General features: G+C 35.8%; 2 protein-coding genes across 4 annotated transcripts in view; both read left to right on the top strand.

Annotated features, from left to right (window-relative positions):
• The first annotated feature begins 7,118 nt into the window (after positions 1–7,118).
• LOC113040770 (tripartite motif-containing protein 16-like) lies at positions 7,119–8,546 on the top strand. Its single transcript, XM_026199029.1, has 4 exons — positions 7,119–7,301; positions 7,426–7,491; positions 7,924–7,983; positions 8,104–8,546. The coding sequence occupies exons 1-4, from the start codon at positions 7,238–7,240 to the stop codon at positions 8,544–8,546; spliced, it is 633 nt and encodes a 210-aa protein (XP_026054814.1). The 5' UTR covers positions 7,119–7,237.
• Positions 8,547–10,693: 2,147 nt separating this feature from the next.
• The window catches only part of LOC113118816 (capping protein, Arp2/3 and myosin-I linker protein 3-like), a 43,470-nt gene continuing 35,366 nt past the window's right edge, over positions 10,694–18,797 (top strand). For 2 of the 3 annotated variants that reach the window (XM_026288233.1, XM_026288226.1), the window contains exons 1-2: positions 10,695–10,859; positions 13,705–13,799. In XM_026288233.1, the coding sequence (XP_026144018.1) occupies positions 10,802–10,859; positions 13,705–13,799 (153 nt within the window). In that variant the 5' untranslated portion in view covers positions 10,695–10,801. Of the gene's footprint in view, positions 10,860–13,704; positions 13,800–18,797 lie in introns of all 3 variants that reach the window. The other variant, XM_026288242.1, reaches the window with a different exon arrangement.

Genomic DNA, 18,797 nt, shown 5'->3' with positions numbered 1-18,797 from the left:
GTGTTCACATGGATGGGTTAAAAGCAGGGCCTGATACTTGACTGTGTCACGTCACTTTCACTTTAAGCTGACAGAAATGGTTGAGGACTGAGTAACAGAGCACATGACAGGAGTATTCAGATACAATGCACTTAATATTCAGACATTAACAACATTAACAACATTATCCAGAGGAATGTCCTTGTTGATCTAGTTTACAAGATGGTGCTGCCATCTAATGGACACAATAGGAATAAAACGGATTTTGTAAGCCTGCCGCAGTCACATACTGGCCCCTGCAGGTTTGAAACGATATGAGGTTGAGTAAATGATGACAGAATCTTCATTTGTGGGTGAAATATCCCTTTAATAATTAAAGACGTATTGTTATTGAGAGACAAAATATGGCAGATGAATTAATTTGAATAATTACTTAGAATATTAGACACTAAATGGGTTTAAATATGTATGACCAATGATCCAAGCCTTAATAAACCAGACAAAGGGCAAACTTTCTAATGTGTCAGCTTCTTGGCTGAGACGAGATGGGTTCACTGTTGCTAGTCCTATGGTGTCCTATCTGTCATATTCTGTAAAGGTTTATTTATTTATTTATTTTTGGAAAATCTAAAACTCCTTTGTTTTAGAAATTGTTAATTTTGTAACTTTTTTGCAGATTTTGCATAATTTGACAAAATTAGATCTTGAAACTATTATTAGAATTATATTCTCGTATTTGGCTCATAATGTCACAGTTACATCATGTGCCAAAGCTGCTGGTGGTCTGCGTTTCTCAGAGCTCAATAAATTGAGCGTAACCACTGCTCTGGTCAGATTATTCTTATTTCTTTGTGATATATGTTGTGCAGTTGTGACATTGTGATGCTAAGTGATGAATAGTGCTTTGCAGTCCACCATCTCATAGTCCGACCAGAAGTACTGAATGTTGTGAAACAAAAGTAATCAAAGTAATCGTGAATTGAATCTTGAAACTTGAATCTTTGAAGGAGGAAGTTTAATAATAATAATAATAATTTCCTTTGTCTTAGCATTTCAATGAATGAATAATTTAAAGATGTTATGTTATCCTATCTTCATGGAGGTGACATTAAGGTGTGTAATGCTAATCAAAACATAAAGCTTGAATACACTTTTTAAAAACTTTTCACTGAAGTTGAATAAGCTCATAGAAAACTCTAAACGCAACCTTCCAACAAACTGTCATTTAAATTGTGGAAAACTGATATGACCAATGTAATTAAATATACATTGAATGCATTCTTCACTTTATTCTGTATTCTGCTTTAGAATACCTGTCTTGCTGCATCAAACGCAATACAGACTGTAGTTTTTAAAGCTATTTAGTGATCAAATATTTTCGTTTAGAAGCTTGAGTCATAAAAGCATAAAGAATCTGTCTATAAAGCTTTTTTACTGTATTTTTAGATTTATCTTTTGAGTTTTATGGTGTCCTTCTTTTAAAACTATTTAATTACTAAAAAGAAAATAGGACTTCAAAAACATAATGGGTACTCTATATAAGATTCATTACAAGTAGTTCCTGTTAAGTGAAGTATAACCAAATAATCCATTCAGTTTTCAACCTTGTCAGTTTACCACTGATGTGATGTGAAATGGTTTCTTCTTGCTGGAGATCAAATTATTTCAGGGGAATTCAGCAGGTGAAAAGTACAACACAAGCTTTTCAGTATTTTGGTTAGAATTATCATTTGAATTAGACTTGTTGACATTCTCACAATTTGCTTTAATGATTAAATACCAAGCATGGCAAGTAACCTCTAAAAATGAGAAGCTCCTCACTTTCATTTTTATCTTGTAAATTGGTGCACGGAGCTACAAAAGATGATTGATTGATTGATTGAAAGTATGCATTGTATGAGCATTTATGTATGTAGTCCAGAAACCCCCAATGCAGTGATAATTTCACATGACAGATGCTCTGTGTGACTCATATGCCACTATTTATAGTGAAACTGAAACTGAAAAAGACACATGTACAGAAGTTTTTAATAGCAAGAAAAAAGAGCAATAGAAACCAACTCAAAAGTATGTCTTCTTTCCTGTTGATTTTATTTGTCATATTTTATCACTACTTTTTTTGACAATAATAAAATAAAATATTAAGAACAACAAAATGATGACAATAATGATATTGGTAGTTGTTTTGAAATACAAATGGAAACTCTTTCATATTTATTTTGTGTAACTGCTATTTGTTTCCACTTGGAAAGTCGACTTTATCAATAATGTTAATTGTTGTTGAGAGTCAAGGCATTGTTGAGTGCTTTTCTTAAGACAACACATTTCTTATCGATGCAGTTTAGTTTGTGGTATGAACAATCACAGCTGTGTGTATGTAATCATTAAATGACCATTGCTACAGTACACTAACTGAATAGGCTTAGATTCTATTTTTAACAAAATATGTCAAAACAGCAGTTGCTTAACATGCTGTGTTGAAGGAGTCTGTAAGACATGCACAAATTCTAGTTAACACTGAATTTTTTTTTTTATTCAAAATTCAAATCATTATTAGATAAATTGTGTTTAATAAACTCAAGTATCTTACCAAAGTGGTCCTGTCTGAAATAGATTTACTACAGTATAATACAGCAATAAAACATATTACCTTTCCAGTTTTTTTCTCAGAATGATGATCTGAGTTACTACTGCAATTCTTGATGCAGCTTGAATGACATACGATGATGACATTTTTCACAATCACAACAGAAAATCAAATTACTGATCTAAACTCAATAGTAGAAAGACAGCACGATCCTCCGAATATGGTGGATTAACAAAGACGTTTTCCCGAGAATGGAGTGATGTCATTATTTTTTTCTGGGTTCTACTTGAGAATATATGTCTTGCTTAGGTTAAATATAATACAGATTTTTCAAAGGCGTTTCAAAAATACTCAGCAATTAAATATTTTCATATAGGGGCTTGAGTCATAAATACACAAGGCTTCAGCAAGAGAAGACTCCAAAACAAGATTTTCAGCATTTTTGTTACACCTCTTGACATCTTTATCATCTATTGTTTGTCTACATTTGTTTCAACGCCACATCACATATGTGTCAAACAGAAGAGAAACAGATCAAAACAGATCAAATTTTTCACAATTTGCTTTGTTGATTGAATATCAAGCCTGGCAAGTAATCTCTAAAAAAGTGGTCCTCTAATGCTTCACTTTTGTCGTGTAGGTTTGCACATGGAGCACCAACTTTCAAGACAAGTATGCATGGAATGAGCCTTTTCTTGTGTAGTTATGCTGTGATTACAATAAGTTAAGATTCTCAAGAGTGTCTCATATGTGACTTATGCAGTTTTCAACATGTTGCTATACAGAAGCATTCTGTTAAATTCAAAGAGGCTTTCATGTAAAATTCCATTCTATTCTTGTAAACACAGATTTATACTGAAGCTGAAACAAAGACAAGGGAGACATAAAGAAGACACACACAGGTCCAAAGAAATTGACAATAGCTACCAAATCAAAAGTATTCCATTATGTGTCTCAAACTTTTGTGTCACTTCTGTCATAAGCCTAAATATTTGGTTAATCTGGCACTTTGGTTACAGAAATTTGACATAAATTGACATACATTTTTTTTATATTTTATTTGCTACAGAAATAGTGTTGTAAAATGATGAAAACCTTGAGTAACAACATCAATAGCCTAATGGCTCCTAAATGCATTCATTTTGGCAAAGCAGAATACTAAAAATTGTAGTGTACCCTTCTTATTTAGTTGTTCTCACACTCAAAAGTTGACAACCATATGAGAGACCAGGGTTGCCTGGCATTTTTTATTGTTATAGTATGTTCAAAATGTTGTTAATTCATGAGTAAAGTATTGGGTGGGTTTGCACAATGTTAAATAATCCTTCCCAATCCTTTGTGGACTGGGCACCTGAACTCTCTTGCAAGTTTTGTCAGAGGGGAAGACCTACTCTGTGAATCTTTGATAACCCCATGCCATGAAAATGACTGAAATCCATTTCACCTGTTGATGAGGTGGAACTAAAGGAAGCTGGGGTCATAAACTGATCCACAACTCATTAGAAAGTCAAACACAATGCTTAAAATTAGCAAGAAATTGCTCTCAAGAAAGAAAGAGTACTTTTTTTAGGCAAATCATCTTATTTTATTGTATTTCATTTCAGGAGGAACCTTAAACTTTGCCATTTTCATACATGAGCCTATATATTTTTTCCCTGTTTTATAGTTCATAATCAAGAAATAATTTCATAGTATTATTTCTGCAATTAAAACATTGCTTTGACATTTGAAAAATCATTAATATAAGAATGTTGCTGAAAGTTTCAAATGTGCTGGTAATCCTGAACATCTCTCATTCCCCTGGTAATGCATAAGACTGCTGATAAATGCGGTGGACTTTGTCACAACCAAACAAAAATATTGTTTGGGAGGTAAGGTAAAATTTTGCACGTGACTCTTAGGCAGAGCTGGTTCTCTAGAGTCTACCAGAATATGTTATTTGGGACGACGTCCAGCACGGTGATTCGTCTTGGATCATACACACAGTTCTCCTCTAGGCCACTGTTCACCATGCCACAGTTAGGAGGAACCCAAGCTGTGTCATATCCATGTCTTTGCCAGGTCTTCTGTAAAGGATGACCTTGGTAGTCAATCCTCTTCACCCTTCCCACTCTTACGACGAGTTTGAGAACAGCAAGCCTCTCCCCATTTGAATGCACAGGGTAATGTGAGGCTTTTTCAAAGCTTCTAGTGACATAGACTCCAGGTCCAAGCATGCCATCGTATGAAGGAGAGAAGCCCTCGTTCAGGATCCTTGTCGCATTCCGCAGCGTAGTGCCATGGTACATTATGTAAGATCTTCTGCCTTTATGCCACATTGGTTGCATGTTGACAAAGAAACACTCAGTGTACATGCAACAAGTGCAACAAGGCATCATGGGCACAGCTACCGGGAACATCTTGCTGTTGTATTCTCAAGACAGTACTCAGTCTGGTAAACAAACCTTCAGATAAATATTGCAATTCATTAGTTATTTTTGTGGTTTGTTTAAAGGAATAGTTCAGACAAGAATGGGAGTGAGTATATATATACAGACCAAAAGTTTGGACACACCTTCTCATTTAAAGAGTTTTCTTTATTTTCATGACTATGAAAATTGTATAGTCACACTGAAGGCATCAAGGGCTATTTGACCAAGAAGGAGAGTGATGGGTCACCGGACCTGAACCCAATCGAGATGGTTTAGGGGTGAGCTGGACCGCAGACAGAAGGCAAAAGGGCCAACAAGTGCTAAGCATCTCTCGGGGAACTCCTTCAAGACTGTTGGAAGACCATTTCAGGTGACTACCTCTTGAAGCTCATCAAGAGAAAGCCAAGAGTGTGCAAAGCAGTAATCAAAACAAAAGGTAGCTACTTTGAAGAACCTAGAATATGACATATTTTCAGTTGTTTCACGCTTTTTTGTTATGTATATAATAATTCCATATATAATTCCACATGTGTTAATTCATAGTTTTGATGCCTTCAGTGTGAATCTACAATTTTCATAGTCATGAAAATAAAGAAAACTCTTTGAATGAGAAGGTGTGCCCAAATTTTTGGTCTGTACTGTATATATAATTAGCAAGAAAATGTTATCAAGAAAAAAAAAATCATTCATCTTTTGATTCATTTCATATTTCTAGATAGTTGTTGCTTCTAAATCATCTTATTTAATTCTATTTCATTTCATGAGGGACCTTAAACTTTGTCATTGTCATGCATGAGCCTAAATTTCATAATTTGTATTTCTTTTTTATTTTAGAAATTCCTGTTTTATAATTCACATTTACAGAAATCATTCCATAGTATTATACTATTAAAAGTGCACACACCCGCATACATACACACACACACACACACACACACACACACACACACACACATATACATTTTTTTTTTTTGATAATCTAAAAGAAGACAATTTTGGCATTCCAAAATTAGTAACAATTACAATAATAATTATAATAACATAAATGTAAGCACAACAAGACAACCAACATACCTCCACGGTGCTGCGGCTGAAATTGAAAACTTTACAGATAGTTTCACTTTTATTCCATGACGTCAAAAAGGGTAGGACCACAACTGTAAACTGACAAGTTCTGAATTTCCGATATTGGAAATGAAAAAAAAAAAAAAAAAAATTACATTTATAAAAATACATTTATTTTATCAGTTCCTTTTCATTTGATTTAATTCACTGTTGTGTGTTTGTGTGTGGTGAGAATGAGTGTACCTGTGTTATATAATCAGTTCAACAAGTTTCTGAATGAGAGCTGGTTATTTCAGAAACATGAGGAAGTGATGCTTCAGGTAATTTTACAGTAAATATGCCAGAGAACCGGCACCTATCATGACATTATCCTTTATTGCTCTAAGCCGCATGATGCATTAGTAAATAATCATCTACACATTCACCAAGTTCATGTAAAATGTAAGTCAAAAGAACCTTGCATTGATTCTTACAGGCCATACGAGTTTTTGGAATTCAGCAGAAATAGAGATAACAGAAATGATAAGGCATATGAAAAAGAAACCAAAGATAAGAGAACAGTGATGAAAGATTAATGGATAGTAATAGGGACAAACATATGACAGAAGTAATATGTAAAAGAATAGATGTGAGAATGACTATGATAAATTATTGTTAAATTTTTGCATTTCCATTTGCACTTGCATTAGGCTATACTCTCTGTCTACATAGCAAAGCCTGTGGTCAGAGGTGGGTGGTAACGAGTTACATTTACTTCGTTACACTTAAGTACACTTTTTGGGTACATTATATTTTTGGGTATATTCGTTAAACTTTAGTACTCTTTTGGAGTATATTTAAAGATGGGTACTTTTACTCTTACTTGAGTAAATTTTGAGGGAAAATATGTACACATTTGTTTACATTTTGCAGAACAGAGAGAAAAAGATCCGTCAATGTGCATTTGGTTTGTTATGTTAAGATGTTCGGTTAGCGGTCATGTGAGGAGTTTTCACTCTTCACTGAGGTAATAATAAATAAATACTTTAATATATAATTTATTTCAGCGATGCAAATCAGATTTTTCTTCTGATTCATAAACACTCTACAGCAGGAGATCAATAATATGAGGTCCTCAGGTGCTGATCTACAACACCTGGAGCGGCTCTCTCATTCGAACAATGATGTTCGATTTTTACAGGTAGAGTGATTGAAAATGGCCGTGAAACAGAAATGGACGCCTGGTGAATCTTCAAGTAAAAGTTCAAGTCACATTCAAGGTGATTTTTTCCTCTTCTCTTTTTCTATAGAGTGCTGTGTCTCTGCCTTTGCTGACTGAGTATAAAAAAACATTTGTCTTTCTTGTGCATCCGTACAATTCTTTTGATCTTGATTCCATGGCAGTTAGCGAGCTAATAGAAAAGCTAAACGCGACCAGCAAGATGAGCTTATTCACAATTTCCAGAAAAGGTTAGTAGAAGTTTAATTGAAATATATTTCATGATTATAACATGGGTGCTTCTCAGTCAAAAGGCTGCATCTTAAGGTTGCATAACTCTGACATCGGCCATTTCAGTTTAAAGGATCCTTTGAAATCATCCTTCGTTTTGCATCCTTAATTTAATTATTTTGAAGCATCCACCCCGATCACACACAATCCTTTGCATACCAATTCACAAAAAAGAATTGGTGAGAGTTGGCACTAAGCTTTTTTTAGTATGCAATGGCTACAGCATCGCTTTAACGTGAATTTAGGTAGTATGAAGATTTTTATGCTTGCGATTACTGGACTGTCTCTTTCTAGTGTTTAATGCTGAGAAGGACACCAGGCTAGAAGGACTCTTCAGCCTTCCCTAAGAAGCACCCATGTGTACAAATCACCTCAACTATTTTTCTTTACAGTGAGAAACACTAGAATTGTTAGATCACCACCACCACAGACACGAGAGGAGTTTCTGCAGTGTAAGTTTGCAATATAGAACTGAACACACAGAAGGAAATAATTTATTTTCTGATATGGCAAGTAATGCAAGTACCACCTTGATATTGCTAATATTTTATTTTTTCATTTTTCTACCTCAGATGCATCAAAACTCACTTTTAATACCAACTCAGCAAATGAAAGTCTCATCTTGAGGAATGAGAACAGGGAGGTGATAGCCACGCACCTGCTCCAGGACTATCCTGAACACACTCAGAGGTTTAACTGCAGGGCACAAATCCTGTGCAATGAAATTCTCAGAGGGTCCCCTAAATATTGGGAAGTAGAGATTGGCGGGGGCACTTGGGTCTGCATTGCTGTGTCCTACCAAGGGATCCGTAGAAAAGGCAAGCAGCGTACACTTTTTGGAAGAAATGCTCAGTCATGGGGATTGCGCTGTGAACGTGTCCGTGTTTACAGGGTTTCCGACAACATGAGTCTCATTTATAAGCACCAAACTGTTTTTAAAGAGCCTGTTTATCCTGGGTTCGGACTGGCTGGGAAAGGTTCCTATGTGAGGCTTTGTGATCCAGTGACAAATTAGACAAAAATGTGCCTTTCTTCTCCATTTAATTTAGGTAGTTTGTAAATTGTAGAGTTTACACATGCAGCTGTCATGAAATGCATGTTATTATTAAACAAATACAGTATGTAATAGTCAATCAGGATTTGGAGGAAGGATGTGGTTTTTGCATGTAGACACTTGGTGGCAGCACTATATAAAGTTTTAAACTGGGCCTTTTTATGTCAGCATCTGTAATTATGAATAGCTCAAGTTTAGCCAAAAATAACCCAAAGAAGCATATCGAAGCAGTGCATTTTGACTGAAAAAAGTCCATGCTTTGTATTGTATGAATCATTACATGATTATAATGGATTTTCACTCTATTTTATATAAACCATAGCAGCATGCATAATCCGTATTTTTAACGTTTCCTGAATGTGAAATATGAAATTATTGCACATGTCCTTATATTAATTTGTAGAAAGTACTTACACATGTTATATCTGCTAATCTGAATGGAAATCATTCACATATTACAACTATTCTGTTCCTCTTCCCACTGTGTCTATATTTTGTTAAGCATTAGTCAGTCTCTTCTGTCATACTCCCTTCAGGCTGCACTCTTCCACTATCCCAACAGTTAGACTAGCATGGCGAGGACCCAGAGGGTTGACAAGGGACAACTCCAAAGCCAGTCGCCCCCTACCCTTCCCCCTGCCACCACCCTTCCAAACACAAAATCAGCCTGGGGCAAGTGTAGGGCAGACACTGTTTCAACAGAGCAAGCAGTGCCAGAGCAACAGAGAAACAGAGGAAATGTGTGTAGAGGGAACTATAGGCACTAATAGCGATCATCATAGAGAGAGAAAGTGTGCCATGGCCCTCGGGGGGGCCATTTACAGTTCTGTCCAATCACAGACATCATTTGCTGCCTGTATTATCCTTTTATGAGTGACAGGGATTTTAAAATACTCTATTATAAAAGAAACAATTTCTCTCACTGCCAAGGACATTGACACTCTATAAATACTCGTTTTTAAAGACTGAATCACTGTATAGACTCAAAATGCTTGTCACAAACACCTCCTAGCAATTACCCATCAGGCAGATGCTGAGTTCTGTCACTTACTGCTAACAAGGTGCATGACCGTTTTGATGCTGTTGGAGTAAGTTGTTTAATACACCGTTTAATGCATTTCCTGTTGAATAGAATGGTTTGGGTGCATATTAGATAATTTTTATATTAGAATTTTTATTTTATTATTATTATTATTTTTTTATTTATTAGCCCTATAGCCTTTAGTTGCTAGTTTGTTGCAAGTGGTTTTGGGGGAGGGACCTACTCATTATAGGGAGCATTTGATTGGACAATAATTTGTCTAGTGCAGGGTGAGTCATCAGTATTTTTGTTTTGTATTCCCATAAGAGAAAGACTGTACATTTTAAATGTGTTCAGCGTATCTGCTAAAAATTTATTTCGTAAACGAATTTGCGCACACTAGCATATTTTTATCAGCCTCAAAGCTTATCCCCTTGTAAGTAAATAAATAAATAAATGAATTGTACATAATTTTAAGAGAATATAATTAAGTATGGACTGAAATAAATGTTTTAAAGGTATTTAAATATATTTGTAATTATACATTTGTATCGAAGAAGTTGCAATTTAGTACATTTAAAATGTATTTAAATGTAATATGCAATAAAATTATAATCAAGTACGTTTAAGGATGTTTGTCGACCTTTCTAAATAAACGTACTTCTTTAAAGCATGGCAAAATATTAAAACATGATTTAAAATTTACTTTAAAGTAAAACATTTTAAAAATTTGACATTATTTCAACGTGCACTTAAATAAGTATATGTAAGTGAAACAGTCCTGAAAGTGTACTTTCTATCTATCTATCTATCTATCTATCTATCTATCTATCTATCTATCTATCTATCTATCTATCTATCTATCTATCTATCTATCTATCTATCTATCTATCTATCTATCTATCTATCTATCTATCTATCTCATATACTGAATATGAGTAAAAAAAAAAAAGGACTTGAGTCATGTTCTCATCCAGGCACAAACCTTGCATCTGCTTTATTAATTCATCGCTTTACATAGATATACGCAGACTTGTGTGTGAACTCCTCTCTTAGCCCTCCTCCTCCTCCTCCTCCTCCTCCTCTCGCTGGTTCTCTTCGGTATGATATGTTTATAGGCATTGGCTGAGAGCGAGCGAGTATTATAGCTGCTACTGCTTGATAAGGAAAGGAAGAGGAGAGGGCGCTGGACGTCATGGCATCCAAAGACACCGTCGCGACTGCTTTTCTCACCGTGAGTCGGGAAATGACAGGTGATTAAATCCAATAGCTCTTTTCCCCTCTTCCTATCCGACATTTGACGCGCACCGTGGGGATTTGTTAAGCGCGTCTCCGCTCGCGGCCGGTGCTTTGTGTTTTAGTGGTTTGAAACCATCACAGCGCTGAATGTTTGATAAGGTGGCAGATTTGTGGAGATGCAATGATTTCTCATACAGATTGGATGTGCTTAATGGTAGAATAAATCATTTTGCTTGTGAGCATGTGTGCTTGTTGTCGCCTTAATGACGGTGACTTCTGGTCATGCTTCAAAAGGCTAAATTTGGTTCAGTTGGTTTCATGTACGTGTTTGTGTCTGTTGCGTATGCCTGCAGTGTGCAGGTAGTTGTGTGTGTGCGGGCGCGCATGATACTGTTCTCCCTTTGATGTGTCTCGAACAGGAGTTACTTTCAGTCCTCTATACATCTGCGTATCGCTGCTGACGGAAGTTAACGGAGAGACTGATACACTTCAGTCACATTCATCATGTATCTCTATGGCTAACTGAACACACACACTCATAGAGGCCGTCATCTTTGTGCACGGTGATGAGCACTCACACCTACTGACACATACACTGACACACTGAACACACACTGGCAGTTTGACATTTGGAGCGTTCTCACTGTTAATTACCTTCACACATTATTATCTTTGGTAATTAATCCCTATTACTAACCCAGTATTTACTGTCCTGCTCCCAGGCGCTTGCGCTCTCAATTTCAATTTCCATTTAGTGCACTGGGGGGAAACGCAATGCTAAAATGGATAACTTGTTGCCTAGGTTAACTTAACATTACCATATCAATTACCATAATATTTATTTTTTTGTAAAGTGGCAATACATATACTGTTATGATAATATAAGGGTTGTCACTTTAATTTGCAGGGTAGCCTACAGGACCACATTTTTGGGACCAGTTGTCTATACAAGGGGAATGTAATAGGCTCCCATTGCTTTGGGCCTGGGGCTGTGTACCCGTTTTCTTTCCCTTATGATGGCTCTGCATAAATATTTTAAAGTTTATAATTTTTATAAATATAATCAACTGGGGGAAAGTTGCATTCCCATAATTATTTGCTTGAAATTGTTTGAATTGATTAAAAAAAATCTAATTTTAAATTATTATATACTATAATAAGTTATTTATTTAATGTGTATTACATTATTTTGTGTGTGCGGGTGAAACTGTTCATTCTGTTACTGGCCACTGGCCAAAGTGAATTTTAATGAATTGTCAGTCATCATGTTGCCTTTCATTGTACCATCTGTATAATTATCAGTACTTTTGCAGTAATCATTTCTAACAGATCATATAGGTTGGCATTTTAATATTATTTTTCCTTTTGGAAAAGCTAGAAGATCAACAAAAATGGTGACCTGTCACAACACCTGAAATATACACTTTCTTATACATACTTAAGGGTAAAAACAGTTAGGCCACGTTAGACAACAATAATGTCAATACCAGTATGCCTGAATTCATGCAAATTAATTTTTAACCTAAAATCTTGATGTGTTAAAAAGGTAAAATTAAAATAGAGTAAACAATTAGGATTAATAAACAAGACAATAAAATGGGATAATGAATTGGTCGTCATTGTGAAATAAACCCCCCAAAAAAGTGATGTGGACCCCAATGCAAAGCTTATTTCATGGCTACCTGCTAAATAAATATATCAATGGTTTTAGATAATTGATCTGAGCTGAAATTATTGGATTATGTGAGAAGAAAGAGGCTATAAAGTGATGTGAGAAACATGAAACTGGCATAGTGTAGGACAAATATACAATTAAGTCATTACATGATAAATATTTGACCGTGCAGAATGTTGCATTTCAGAACGATGTAATCAGCTACAATAAAAAGTCCAGTGTAAAACGAGAAATTAGCAATGATCACATTTAACAAAATAAAACATTCAATTGGTAACATTATTGAAAGATGAAAAATAAGATTAGATGTGACAATAATAGTTAGCAAAGGTTTAGAAATAGGAGAATAGTGGGCATGACTGATCGCCTACCACAATATGAAGGACAGTTATTGAAGACGTTCTCTGCTGCTAGAAAATAGCAGGCTTTAGATTCCCCTAATAAAAAGGGGAGCAAAGTCACAAATGTGTAGTCTCTCTCTCTCTATCTCTCTCTCTCTCTCTCCATCTCTCCATCTCTTTCTCTCAGTCTCCACTTCTTTCATCTCATCTAAATCTCACTCATCACTTATTACATTTGTTTTTTTTTCATCTTCTCTTTCACTCTTCTTTGTGCACATTTACATATCCCTATCCTATTTACCCATTTATTTTCCCCCCGTGACTCGCTGTAATGGAAACATGTGCTCTAGTTTGGCCGTTTGCTGTTCTTAGTGTCAGTCAGAAAGCATTGGATCTCGTGACTGGGTCTTACACAGATTAATGTTGACTGCGACTGCATTAACTGTTTGTCTCGCTCTGATCCTTCTCTCCCTCTTTCCTCTGTTCTTCCTTCCTCTGCTCACTTGCCTTTCTCTTCCTTCTCTGAGTCTTTTCTCTTGGTAAAAGTGTAAAATGGATATTCCAGGAATTAGATCACAAGTGTCATATACATGAGAAACAAGATAATGAAAATGAGTTTTCTTATTTATTTTCTGCATTTGCTTTGAAGGACATTTTGAGGTGCTTTATATTTGTGTGTTGCTATGTACAGTATGCATGCAGAAAGACCACCTACACAAGTGAAAAAGGTGTAAAAATAAAGCATATGGGTGTAAGGCAGTTATTTTCTACGTGCAGTGAAAATATGTCTTAAAATAGATAGAGTTTCTACTGCTATTAATGCATCAGCTTTCTGTTTTGCAGAGAGCATCAGACGAGTAATCGACAAGACATCAATCAAGTTGGTGAGAGCTATCAAAGTAGAGAACAAGAGTGGCAAATCAGAAGATCGGATTCTGGTATGGTTCTACATTTAACTTCAATACACTTCATACTGTATGTCCTCAAAGGAACAGTTGACGTAAATTAAAATTGAGTCATCATTTTCCATCAAGTTGTTCCAAATTTTCCAAAACTTTCATTCTTCAATGGAAGAGAAGTGGTCCCATTGGCAAAAAGTAATATATTTGATTGTTTGACTGTGTAATACCTTCTAGTTAGCTGTGACTGGATCTTTGAATCAGTGTGTTGAACTCAAGAACTGAATCAGTTTGATCCGTGAATGACTCATTCAGATCATTCAGCTCTTAACTATGAATATAAGCAACCTGGTGCTTACTAAAGTCTATAAACTTCAGTCCCTGTTCTGAAACAGCGTTCCACAAAAGAAAGAAAGTCATACAGGTTTGAAACAACATGAGGGTGAGTTTTGAAATTGTCCGAATTAAAAAAATTTTTTTGAGTGAAGTAGTCCTTTAAAAACCCATCAGCATTGGGTAAACATGTGCATCCACTCTATGCCTTTATTTTGTGCTTCTATTATGCAGCAGTAACAAAAACAATGAGCCTAAGACTTTAACCTTTCCTCCTCTGTAATGGGGTGTGCAGTGTTTACTGCCTGCTGGTTGGGTTGTTTTTGCCAAGTCCATTTGGAGAATGGGCAGTGGAATCAATGATAAAAGCAATGTACGCGCAATGGTGCACACACACAAACAGAAATCGTTGGAGACCAGACCCCTGCTGAGCTGTGAGCATTTCTGTGGCTGCTGAGTCTCGGTGGGTCAGAGGGACCGACCGACACTGGAAGGAGTGTGTGCGAGATGATGGATGGTGAGAGTAGAGGTGGCATACGAATGCCAGTGTGTGTGTGTGTGTGTGATTGTCACTTTAAGACCCTTGAAAGCAGCTGGAGACTTGAAATGCCAGGGTTTGGAACCACAAAAGCTAAATTAATCATCCAGATCGGTTTCAAACACACACACACAGTGTGAATGAGTGGACCGAGGTGAGGAATCAAACTCATTTCCTGTAAAGTGTCAGTGGACTGATGTTGACACAAACCCTGAGGGATCATTTCTACTTTTGGTATAGAAACAATTTTGACTCAGAAATTTCTAATGCAGTTTACAAATGATTACAAAATTCCGTAAATTAACACATTGAATTAAATATGAAACTTCAAAGTAGAAAGACTGAAATACACCACTGTGGTGATAATATATATTTTTTTACATTTTGTAAATGTTCTATCTGGGGGTTTTATTAAGATATACCATGTGCAAAGTTGTTAAGACCACTGCTGAGCATTGTCTACTTAAAACTTCAGTGTACCAAAGACGGTGTCAAAATGTGGTTTGAAACCAACCCTGTGTCCTACCTACACAAATATGCCATCTAATTATATTAATTACTGTTACGTGCCCAGTGTTGTAGAGAGTGATATATAAATGCATTATTGTTCTGATACACAGACTTATAGACCTGAATCTTCTTCAGAATTGGTTTCTGATTCAAAAATATATGGCTCAATTAGTCTAATATTGCCACTTGCCGTTGTTTAGTGATTGCTGCTTCAGTTTAGCAAATGAAAGTGGAGCAGGTAAGAGCTGGTGGGATTGAGTGGAGGCGGGGACTAATTTGCATATTTATTGACTATGTGTACTAAATGAGGTAAAAGTGAGGTAAGAGTTATATTCAAACCATTTTAAGTCCTGAAGAAATTATTTTCATGGAAATATATATATATATATATATATATATATATATATATATATTGTTAAATCATTGTATTTAAAGTGATAGTTCACCCCTAAAATGAAAGTTCAGTCACTATTCACTTACATGTCGTTTTGAACCTGTCTTCTTCTGTGGAACACCCAAGGAAAAGTTTAGCAGAATGTTCCTGCTTCTCTTTTCCATTCATTAAAAGTGAATTTAGACCAATGTACAGGTAAATGATAACTGAATTTTCATTTTTGGGTGAACTATCGCTTTAACCTGCCAGTCTGCCTTTGTTCCTCTTTCTCTTTCTGAGTCTATCCATTTATATTAGCATCTTCTTCACCCTTCCCCCTCTCTGTTGTGTCTAAGACAGCTCTTTTTTCTTTCACTGTCATTGTTCTGTTCTTCACATTATATGCTTCACACTTTATACTCAGACTCGCTTCTCTTTTCTGTCAGACTGATGTCAAGTGTGCATTTTCAGTAGTCTAATATGCTTATGATTGTGGATGGTTAGAAATTGTACCCAAAGAGCAGAGCAAATTTAAATGTAGGTCCGACATTATGACTAGAGCTTGGGGGTACACAAAAACTCACTGAGACACACACACACACACACACACACACACTGTGTAGAGATATTTACTTGTGGTCTGTCACTCGCTGCTCCTTTACCCCAAGGGATTTTGTGTGTGTGTGTGTGTGTGGTGGTATGCCAACTGTACCAGCTTACAAACACGCCCTCATCCACACACACACACACACACATACACACACACACACACACACACACATCTCTGGCCCCAATACAGCTGTGTAGAGTACTCAGCAAGACATCAGCTCAAGCCTTGGGGCACGGCACTAAAAATATTACTCAAACACACATTATCTTGTACACGTTCAGAGAAAGATCGCACAGTCTTACGTGCACACACACAGATACAGTATATATATTTTGTGGACCCACAGCAAAGAGCGATGGTATGATGTTGGAAGAGGGGATGGGATAAAAGCTGGGCTTGGTGAACGGGAACACACAAGGCAGGGGCTCACGAGAGGGGGCAATGGAGAGAGTTAGCGAGGGGGCGGGTGGCAGAGGAGATTGCTTGTTTTGAAGCAAATGTCGTCTTTTTTCCCCTTCAATTATTTACCTTGGTCTGTCGCTTCAGTTTTTCCTCTCCTGTAGAATAATAGGCCAGTTAAAGGCTGTGATCGCCTCAGTGAGTGACGTGAAAACCTCCTTAGATAGAGGCTGTCCGCACCACCACCCTGTCTGCTGGACCGTGCTCATGCAGAACAGTTCTGCAATGACTAGCTTCGTGGCATGCTTAAGTTCCGATGCAGCGATTTTACTGTATTTGGATATTTCTCACAAGATTCTGTGTCACTGAGCAGTTGACAGTGCTGGTATTGTCCTGCAGTGTGACTTGCAAATCATCTAAAACTACTTATAACAACATTTTTAATACAAATTGTATAATTTTTATTGGAATAATTACTTGACAAAAGGCATTTGTCACTCTGCAGAAGTAATTGCAAAAATGATTTGGCCATTAAAATGGTGAAAAACTATAAACTGTGAAATAATGAACAGTCACAGCAGCACCTAAATATTACGAGAACATTTTAGTGCCATGTTAAAATGATACTAGAAATCTGTGATTTTGAGAATAAAGTTGTAATGCTTTAAGAATAATTGCACCTTTTATTAGTAAAAAGTCATAACATTTAAAAGGAAAAAGTCACTATAAAACATTTTAGAAGAATGTTCCCTTTGTGACTTTATTACATGTCAAATAGTCAAATATTATATGTGACTTATGATCTTTATTAAAGCAGCACTCTGTATTAAATACCAGTTAAACTTAATTAACATCATATTTACAGATGTGCACATACTATACAGTGGAAGTCTGGGGCAGCTGTTGTTTGTGGTCACACAGACCTCCATTAGAACTGCACAACTGTAAATATACTCTTAACAGCTGATGTTAGTATAGTAGTTTAACTTGTACTTAATCCAGAATAATCCTTTAATATGGTGACCAGTTCACATTAGATTTTTAAATATAAAAACTAACAAGGATTATGGGTGTATCGCTCAGGGTAATGAGCTTGCTCTGGTCTAAGAAGCATCTTAGAGTTGCACAGCTGCTGCATTATGATTAGTAGTGGCGGGGTAAAGACGAGTAATGTGATACGAGGTGCTTAAAGAGAAGTTTGCGGTGCAACGATAGCTTGTGGAGATGTTGAGAGCCAGTTAATGGGGGATTGCACTGCAGTCTGGACGGATGTGATACAAGAGACAAATGGACCCACATCCAACGAGGAAGTGTAAAAGATATATAAAGAGTAAATATGTTGTTAAAAGTATACCTTTTGGTTTGTTTATCTGCAGAGAATGACCTAAAGCTGAGAGTATTTTATTTAAAATACCTCAAATGATTTTTTTTTAAATATACTTGAAATGCCCAATTGTGTAATATATTTAGTGGATTCCATTCAAAAGTGTGCACCATTATGCCATACAAAGAAAGCACTTTAAATTCTGAATGTTGCCTTGAAATACTGTAGATTTTTATACTGTAGAAAGCAAAACTTTTGCGTCAATTTTGTCTTTAATCCATGCTTATTTTTGTACTTCAGTACATAAATTATGTATAATATAATAAATAAATAATAACAAAATAATAAATAAATAAATCCAGCTGCTGGAATCTGTTCCACCACCCCATGGTAAGATATGTTTTTTTAGTGGCTTAAAGTAATGTGGATGAATCTTTACCAGCATCAGTTTAATAAATATTAGAACCTGCTTGTATAAGAAACATGGGAAGAAGAAAATCCAATGGCAAGCAATGCAGCTGCCAAAAAAACAAATGGTGATAAAATGAAATTGTTAAAAGTATTAATAATAATTACTAATATTTGTTATTATGAATAATCGTGTAATTGTAAGTTGTAAGTTTTATTATCTTACATAACTTTGCTTCTCAAATCTATCTTGCTTTCAGGATGTTTATAGATATTTTCCTGGAAAAACACTGATTTAGGAAAAATACGAACAGAAATGATAAATTGACTTATGCATAAGATGCTGCACATTTTCACTTGTTTTGAACTTTTTTATATTTAGTATTCTTAGTGCAGTAAGACAAATTACACTCATATGAAGTCCAACTCTTGCTCATATAATGGGAGTGGATAGTGAGCAGCACCAAGCTTTAAAAAAAGTGTACAATAGGTTTGGGAGAAAAACAATATAGATATAATGTATTATTTAACAGAAATCCTGA

This window comes from Carassius auratus, chromosome 2 (genome assembly GCF_003368295.1).
Source record: "Carassius auratus strain Wakin chromosome 2, ASM336829v1, whole genome shotgun sequence".
In the NCBI taxonomy this organism is placed as follows: domain Eukaryota; kingdom Metazoa; phylum Chordata; class Actinopteri; order Cypriniformes; family Cyprinidae; genus Carassius; species Carassius auratus.
This window is presented reverse-complemented; position numbering and strand designations above follow the sequence as displayed.